The 9,083-nt window shown below is 38.0% G+C and overlaps 1 protein-coding gene across 1 annotated transcript; it reads right to left on the bottom strand.

The window, feature by feature from the left end:
* Window positions 1-5,439: 5,439 nt before the first annotated feature.
* LOC117299899 (INO80 complex subunit C-like) lies at window positions 5,440-8,910 on the bottom strand. Its single transcript, XM_033783489.1, has 5 exons — window positions 8,785-8,910; window positions 7,736-7,936; window positions 7,308-7,416; window positions 6,372-6,439; window positions 5,440-5,821 (listed from the first exon to the last, which is right to left on the bottom strand). Exons 1-5 carry the CDS (start codon window positions 8,884-8,886, stop codon window positions 5,690-5,692), a joined length of 612 nt encoding a protein of 203 aa, XP_033639380.1. The 5' UTR covers window positions 8,887-8,910; the 3' UTR covers window positions 5,440-5,689.
* Between the last annotated feature and the right edge of the window lie 173 nt (window positions 8,911-9,083).

Here is a 9,083-nt window from a genome sequence, read left to right as displayed (position 1 = left end):
GCCATTAGTTCAGCGAAAGGCTATAACTTCTAAGTTAAGTGTATCTGTGTTATATTTTAACGTTTCTTTTCATAAACGCACAAAAACTACATGGTATCATTGTTCGGTGAAGGGCCAATGCTGGGCCAAATTTCAAAAGAGCTGCGTAAGCACAAAAGGTAGCTAAGCACAACAAAATCATGCTTACCGGAATAAGGTTACCAGCCCAAAAACCATGTCACATGCACCATTTGTGACTGGTATCCTGCTTATTTCTGCTAAGCAGGAAATTGTTAAGCAATATTTTCATGCTTGAGCGGCTCTATGAAATTGGGCTTTGGTGATCGAGGTTTAGTAAACGTGATGTTAACACGCCGTGTCATTGTTAACCTTCTAAGGAATACTAAATTAATCCACACAATGCAGTTTGGAAAGTTCGTTTTCATTCACCCCATTCAATTTTGTCTACGATATTTACCAATCATGTATGTCTTTCTTTAAAAAAGACACATATCAATAATTTTGTTTACGATATTTACTAATCATGTTTTCTTTCTTAAAAAAATGTTTCTTCACCAAAAATATCCACGTTACAAATAGTAACCTTGGGGGCAACACAATACCAGGTACCAAGCATCATTTAAAAAAAAAAACTTCAGTCGAGAGCAGTCGTTTCAAAAGAATTTTTTTTAGAAACATGTTCTTTGAGTGTGTCACTCGGACGGAAATTATTCGACTACAATGAGGTAAAACACTCAGAGGGGAAGGCCTGGTCTGGGTTTGTGGAGTTCCAACGGTGCATTAATCATAGGTCTTTTGTCACACACAATGCTGTGATTTTGTTCACCTTTTTTCTTGAGATTTGCATTCAAAAATATGTAATTGTTTGAAATATCAAAAAGCTTTGGTTGTGCAAACAAAGTTGAATGTTTTTAAAACGGTACTTTCTCGTTTGGTTGAATCAACCGTGAAGCAGCACCCCTTTGGAACTTAAGGGCGTAGCTTGGCAGCTCTTTGACCCTCTTTGAAAAAGTATGACATCTGGAGGTATTGTGAATAATCTTGTGAATATCTCCAAGTTGAAATAAATTTGCATGCAAGGACTCAAGTACACATGCATTTTTTCTTCAAACATTAGTAAGAGTATAGATAATGAACAATAACATATTTTTTTTAGTAATTGTTTGTAATGATTTATATGTTTAAAAAATAGATAAAGTTGTTTGGGGTGACTCCGCCCACCCCTTTTGTGACGTCATTGAGGCAGACTTTGCCTCGATCGAACATCGAACACACGTACGTGCAACTACATGCAAGTCCTAGTCGTGAGTTTGTACGTTTCGAAAAAAGGTTTATTTCTTGCATTTTTCCGGCAACGTCGACCAGGTGTATTGCTGCTGGTGTATTGCTGCTGGAGGCAGCAAAACAATTAAACATTGGGTCAGTTTGCAAAGGCAGTAATTCCTTTTGAACAATTTTGGTGGTGTAATAATATGTACAAATGTGTTTTGTTTTTTTAAATTATGTTCGTTGTTGTACTGAGGGCCTCAATGGGTAGTCGTGCTGGGCGCTGATCGGGGGGGGGGGGGGGGGGGATACAACCAAACAGAGTTTTTAGATCGACAAAGCCCACTCTGAAAGTGAACTTTCAGACTGAAACTTTTCAACAATTTTGTTTACGATATTTACCAATCATGTTTTTCTTTCTTAAAATGTTTTGCTTCACCAAAAATATCCTCGCTACAAATAGTAACCTTGGGGGCAACACAAAACCAGGTACCTAGCATCATTAAAAAAAAAAAAAACTTCAGTCGAGAGTAGTCGTTTCAAAAGAAAATGAATTTAGAAACATGTTCTTTGTGTCACTCAGATGGAAATTATTCGACTACAATGAAGTAAAACACTCAGAGGGGAAGGCCTGGTCTGGGTTTGTGGAGTTCCAACGGTGCAAGGCCGTTAATCATAGGTCCTTTGTCACACACAATGCTCTGATTTTTTTCACTTTTTTTTCTTGAGATTTGTATTCAAACTATGTAATTGATATTAATTGCTTGGTCTTGCAAACATGTTGAATGTTTTTGAAAAAGGGTACTTTCTCATTTGGTTGAATCAACCGTGAAGCAGCACCCTATTTGAACTGTTCGCGTAAGTGCATAGCTTTATTGAAATGTGGAGGTATTGTGATTATCTTGATGTTTACTCCGAGTTGAAATACATTTGCATGCAAGGACTCAAGTACACATGCATTTGCCTGCCACGAATGTCTACAATAATGTTCACCCTTTGGTAACACAGCTACATATTACATTCTTTATTTCCTATCAAAATAACAATTACTAGACTGAGGCTGAGCCAAAAATAGTCAGATCCCCTTCCTGCATATTGCAAATCTACACTTGACCATTACAGTATTGTACACACGGAACTTAACCAATATGGTGGCAGCATTGGAAAAGGGTCTACAACCACAGTGGAAGGTCAACCAGGAGTGTAAACTAAAAAAGAACACCGGGAAATCCAGGAAGTTGTTTCATTCCATCCCATTGAAGGCCGGAAAGAATCGTTTCCTTGGTCGATGATAAATTGATTCTGACAATTGAGGGCGTCATTCAGCAAAATTGAATTTACCTTGCGGGACAGACCTGATAATCGTACTGTCACAGCCCGATATTTTGCGAACCGGAAAGATGTGGAAAGCCGTAGAATCAAAAACAAAACCGATGGTGACAGTTCGTTACATTATCACCAAACATCTCAAAAATAGTGTTGCATTTGTAGAAAAGGAAACGCAACCAGTCATGGGAGTTTTTTTTTTTATTGAAAGTTTGCATTCTCCCCCCCCCCCCTAAAATTTGGTCATGATTGAATGTTTTGCTAACATTCGGCCGTCCACAACCATTGCGGTTTGTTTATCAAAAATGGGATGGTCTATAGCTTGACTCCACTAGACATTTTAGTATCTATAAGAAAGAGTAGTAATATTTTTGTAGTGTTGTGTAATGATACCAGTTCCCGAAATAATCGTTTCCTTAGTTGAGAATAAACCGATTTTGACAACATTACTGGGGGCGCTATTCACAATTTCTAATGTGGAATAAATTGACTGGACATTCAAGACATCTAGAAAGAAATAAGAGAATGATTTTTTGTTCATGTTTTATCATCTGCATGAGCTTTCTTAAATAGTTTATTGACTTCGGACTGCACGTTGGTGGCATGATGTTACCAAGCTGTCCAGCAAACTGAATTCAATCTGGGCCATATTTCATAAAGTATTCATCATACCAACAACTTGATCACAAGAATAACGTTACCAGCCAAAGTAGCGTTCCATAAGAAAACTACAATCAAATTGTTTTCCCTCCCTGTGACTTTGACCTTAAATTAACAACAATTGCAAGACTAGCTACATAGCATGCCTTTCTCATTAAAGGGAAGGTACACGTTTGGTAATTGTCAAAGAACAGTCTTCTCACTTGATGTATCCCAACATATATTATATAAGCATAAAATAACAAGCCTGTGAAAATTTGAGCTAAATTGGTGATCGAAGTTGCGAGAAAATGATGAGAGAAAAAAACACCCTTGTTGGACGAATTTGTGTGCTTTCAGATAGAAATAAAAGACTTCTAGCTAGAAGTTGTTTTAATTATTTTTGTGAGAAACTCTTTCTCAAAAACTACGTTACTTCAGAGGGAGCCGTTTCTCACAATGTTTTATACTATCAACAACTCACCAATGCTCGTTACCAAGTCAGTTTCTAAGTTAATATTTGTTTTGAGTAATTACCAAACGTGTACCTTCTCTTTAAAACATAAGTGGCTTGCTTCTAAATTCCCTTTCAGAAGGCCCAGTATTATCTATTTTCAGCGAGGGCATATACACAAACAAATTTGTAAAAGGAGGTCAAATTAAATGCAAGCTGTAAAGTTATTGACCGTTTCTTTTTGCATTATTTTATTGTATAATCCATCATCACATTACATGTAGTCGCACTATTCTATTTCTAAAAGTACTGCTTTTATATGATTTGCGCTTACAAGTTACTTAATGAATCATGATGTGTATGGGCTGTACTATAATACTGTACACCTTAATAAGCTTATTTTCAAACTTGTAGTCCTAGGTGGAGTGAAGCAAGTACAACGATCCTAGGTATGTCCCTCTTCATTAGTCATCATCAATAAGTAAACATAAATCAAAATTAGCTTTCTGGGAGGAGGACTAGGCGTTTCCAATTTATACTCCTGGTCGGAGAGAATCAATCATGATTTATAAGATAAATGTACCTGATGCTAGGCACAACCTCCGAATAGCAAACTCTGGCCCAAAAGGGAAATGAGTTGTTCTTTATCTGCATGGTCATTTTGACATGTGACAAACACAAAGTAATTTGTGTATAAACTGTAAGGGCTCTTTGTTAGATCTCATGAAGTTGTCTTCCTAGCCAGAGAGAAGCAATCGCTTTTTTTAACCTCCAGAATTAGTGGCAAAGCATAATTCCTCATCAGACATTTCAGTAAGCAAAATGTAACACACGTGAAGTTTAACAGCAACCTTCCGAAGGAGATTCAGGTTGTTCTTAATAATATGTCGTCCTAGCCAGAAAGAAGCAATTATGTTGTTTAGCAAAATTGCTGATTGACACAAAATGTAGGAGCCTCTGGCGATATTGGCAAAGAGTTCTTCCTCATCAGCATGTTCCAATGGCATAACAAAAGCATTGTTTAATATCAACCTTCTTAAGGAATAACGGGTAGTTTTTACTCTCATCAACTTCTATTCCTAGCCAGTGAGAAGCACTTATGGTTTTTAACAAAACTGGTGCTAGACACAAAGTGTAGCAACCTGTGACACTAGTGGCAAAGAGCCATTCCTCATTTGCATGTGCCATTGTCAAAATGTAACAAATGCATAGTTTAATATCAACCGTCTGATGGAATAACTGGTAGTTCTCATTAGTTTGTCTTCCTAGCTAGAGAGAAGCCATTATGAATTTTAGCAAAACTGCTGCTAGAGACAAGGTGTAGCAACCTATGGAATTATCAGCAAAAAGTCCTCACACACCAGCATGTGCCGTTGCAAAAATAAAAAGTTGACGAGAAGCAATTATGCTTTTAAACAAGCCTGGTGCTTAACACCAAGTATTCATTAGCATCCTCTGACACTAGTGGCAAGGAGTCCTTTGGCTTCTACATGTCTAGCTCGCAACATTTAAAAGGTGCAGAGTTTATTATCAACCTTCTGAAGGAATAACAGGTAGTTCTACTAATTTGTCTTCCTAGCAACAGAGAAGCAATTATTCTTCTTTAAACAAACCTGGTGCTAGACACAAAGTTTACATTAACATCCTCTGACACAAGTGGCAAGGAGTCTTTCCTCTCCTGCATCTTTAGTCCACAACATTTAAAAAACACAGTTGCAATATTAACCTTCCGAAGGAATAACAGGTAGTTCTTATCAACTTTTCTTCCTAGCCGGAGAGAAGCATCTATGCTGTTTTTTAACAGGCCTGGTGCTCGACACAAAGAATAGCAACCTCTGCCGACGCTTGTTTAACACACAATTCAACATAAACTTATAAGGATGCTTCTTATTTGCAGTCCTCGATGACAAAATTGCAATTGTGATCCACCTCAAAAAGCACGGAACATAAGAACACAAAATATCCAGATTGCCGACTTACATGTTTGTGTGAGTGAGTGAGCCCTCACTGGAGTTCAGGGTTGGCTTTCCTGAGAGTCAACAGCCCAGTGATGATGTCTGCTGGAAGCATTCGTGTCCGAGAGAATTCCTCTGTGTCTGAATATCTCAGCTTGGTTTGGGGGTCTGTGTATTTTGCCTAAAAATCAAGACATTACAAACAAAAGGTTCAAATAATATCAATAGCTAGTTCTTATATAGCCCATTTTACAGTCACCGTATCAATGCTCTTAACATTAGTACCCTGGTCATTGGGTCAATAACCTTCCATGGCTGCCATGGAGCTCAGAAGGTTTTTTATGCACAATATCAACCTCATTCCTTGCAGGTAATCATTTATACCCCCGGGTGGAGAGAAGCAATTATAGTGAGGCGTCTTGCTCAAGGACACACACAAGCATCATGACCGGAATTGAAACCCCAATCCGATGACTTAGACACCAGACCTTGAATTCGATGCACTTAACAACTCGGGTATGACACCCTACTATTTTTGGAATGGTAGATTCATTACAATCCAATAGTCATAAAACGCTACAGACTATACTTAACCTACCTACTGTTCGACACGCAGCAATTTGTTGTGAAAATGGCATCGAAGAGGTGGTTACGTTTTTTTTAAGACAAGGTCTGAAACTTAACACTGAGCAACAAAAACAACAGGGGAAAAAAAACTCTAGGAAACTAACCGGAAATCCTGAGAGGTCAGAGTATTTCTTGGCTGGTTTCAGAGATGGGGGTGCATCAATACTGCTATCTGTCCAACCAAAGAGAACAAGAAAATAGTTCAACATCGAAATCAGAGACTGTTTTTATGCAAACTCTTAAGTCCAAACACGTTAATGTGCAATGAATATGCATCCTCTTATTTATGTTATGCATTGAAGGTCAACATTTGACAACAAACCCACCTGACTGCTACACCTGTAATTACTCAAAACAATTATCAGCATAAAACCTCACTTGGTGACGAGTAATGGGGAGAGGTTGATGGTATAAAACATTGTGAGAAACAGCTCCCTCTGAAGTGACGTAGTTTTTGAGAAAGAAGTAATTTTCCACGAATTTGATTTCGAGACCTCAGATTTAGAACATGAGGTCTCGAAATCAAGCATCTGAAAGCACACAACTTCATGTGACAAGGGTGTTTTTTTACTGTCATAATTATCTCGCAACTACGACCACCAATCAAGCTAAAATTCGTGTGTTATTTTATGCCCATGTTGAGATACACCAAGTGAGAAGACCGGTCTTTGACAATTACCAATAGTGTCCAGTGTCTTTAAATCACTGGCCTCGGGCCTGTCATTCAGTTTTGTGTTTCAAGCAAAGAGAAGAGGCAGAACCCATAGGGTGTGTTTTGGCGGTCATAACCAATCACCGTTTCGGTTGAATTGGCCATTGATTAATCACTGGCCAAAACAGATCAAAACAGCTATTGGTTACGACCCCCAGGTTCAACATCACCACAGTGACTTGTATTGTGCCATCACACTTTTCTTTAGAGCAACGATGATTATTTTAGCTGATCATAGATTAAACCCCTAACATTTTGTGAAAATCTCGCTCAGGGTCGTAGACCAGTCAAGACCTTTTTCATTTCAGATAGTATAACAACCGCTTACATGTTGCTTCATCTGGTCTCCATGGCAAGGATTTCTCTGCGGATGTAATTTGCTTCAGCGTTTTCCATGCTCTTGCTTTCTTATTGGCAGTCACACCTTTACTAGAGAGCTGAAAAAAAGAAGGCGGAGTTAGTCATACCCTACCATGATCCATGACAACTGTAACACTTAGTAAACAATTATTACATAGTGTTTTTAAAATTCTTTTTATTAATTCCTCCTTAATGACACTCACAGCTACAGGCTGGATAGACCCCTTGTTGAATAGGCTGCATTCACAGAGGTAAAATGATGTACATTTTTGTGCAAGCATGTATGCAACACATCTTCTTTTGATTTCAGTGAGGATGCTGTTTACCTTCAAACCCAAAATAAAATAAAATAAATTGAATTTTTAAAACAGTTTGACACAAGAACGTCACAATTACTGTAAAGTTGGCATCCTTGAATGGCAGTATTGGTCGCTGTGGAATTTCAGGAAGTTGTGGAGAAGGGGTCACCAGTTGTTGTGTTGTGATGCTTATCTCGACTGCTGCTGCTACTACTGTCGCTGCTGGTGCTAATGTCACCTGAGTAGATGGCTCGGGTTCCACTGTCCCCGCATCAGAACTTGTTGCTGTGGCTGGAGCCTAATCAAAGAGGAAATCCAAATTAAATTGTTTACAAAAAAGGTAAGCAATTTCAATTTTCATTTTTAAAACATTAGGGGCCTAACAAATCTTTTTGATAGACAAAAAAACATGCTTTAAAGGGACGGTTACTGTGGGTATAAACATTTGAAATGAACCTTATGGTTATAGGAATAGGACTCCCCCATTTTGGACACCCATAATTAGACGTTAGGCGTCATCGGCCGAATGGGATGCGAGTGGAGTGAGGCTGTAAACATACATTCAATGGTATCCGCCTACAGTCGGCTGATGATGACATGATTTAATAATAATATGCATATTACGGATCAGTGTAACCACCACTTGCACTTCACTAATATTTACAAAAACATATCTCATATAGATAATGACTGGAAAAAGTCATGCAAGTGATGGCAGGATATGGAAACGTTTTCGTACCGCGACTTGCCCGTAGCGTAGGAAAGCTGCCTTCAATTCAAAAAGCTTGTTTTATATTTATATCGGATAGCATCCCATTACAAAAAATGGGTTCAGATGTGTTTTTAAGTGCTCAAAAGTGTGGCTAGTTTTGTGGCAGTGACAGACTAGACAGACTGACACTGATCATGACAGTCATGACAGGTTTTTTTGGACAGTTTTTCACAGCATGCACATACATATGATTCATACATATATGATGATACAGGTAACTAACAGTGTCAGCATTATCATCATGACTCTCTACTACCGGTACTAAATACTACTGTACTAGTGGTCAGTTGAGTTTGTTAAGTTATTTATTAATAATCCACATCAATCCTTCAAAAGTGTTTCAGCACAATCTTGCTCCAGACCTTAGTACTTACATTTTTCTTCTTCTTACTGCTTAGTATAGCAGCAGCAGGACTTGTGGCTCGTTTTATTCTTGTACTACGGGGACGGGTTGGTAAAGGACTGGGAGCAGACATTTTGTTTTTTATTTTGTTAGGAAAAGTGCGCCCTCATGTGTCGAAAAATACTGTGGCCTTTGACATTATTTTGTGGGTAGTGGTTGATGATCTAAAATAATACAAGATTCTTTTGGTTAAAAGATTTTTTTATGTACAGCAATATTGCTATGAGTAATTGTTTTTAATTACTAAATTATTTTTTTATTTGTTAAAAG

Source organism: Asterias rubens, chromosome 15 (genome assembly GCF_902459465.1).
Source record: "Asterias rubens chromosome 15, eAstRub1.3, whole genome shotgun sequence".
Lineage (NCBI taxonomy): Eukaryota > Metazoa > Echinodermata > Asteroidea > Forcipulatida > Asteriidae > Asterias > Asterias rubens.
The sequence above is the reverse complement of the archived record's forward strand: the minus strand, read 5'-3'. Positions and strand labels throughout refer to the sequence as shown.

Excerpts from the sequence above, each read along its gene's own strand:
- LOC117299899 (XM_033783489.1), bottom strand. The coding sequence starts at position 8,886 with ATGTCTGCTCCCAGTCCTTTACCAACCCGTCCCCGTAGTACAAGAATA. Across the intron at positions 7,937-8,784 it reads GCAGTAAGAAGAAGAAAAAT|GCTCCAGCCACAGCAACAAG; the intron begins GTAAGTACTAAG and ends CTCTTTGATTAG. Across the intron at positions 7,417-7,735 it reads TCAAGGATGCCAACTTTACA|CTCTCTAGTAAAGGTGTGAC; the intron begins GTAATTGTGACG and ends TCTTTTTTTCAG.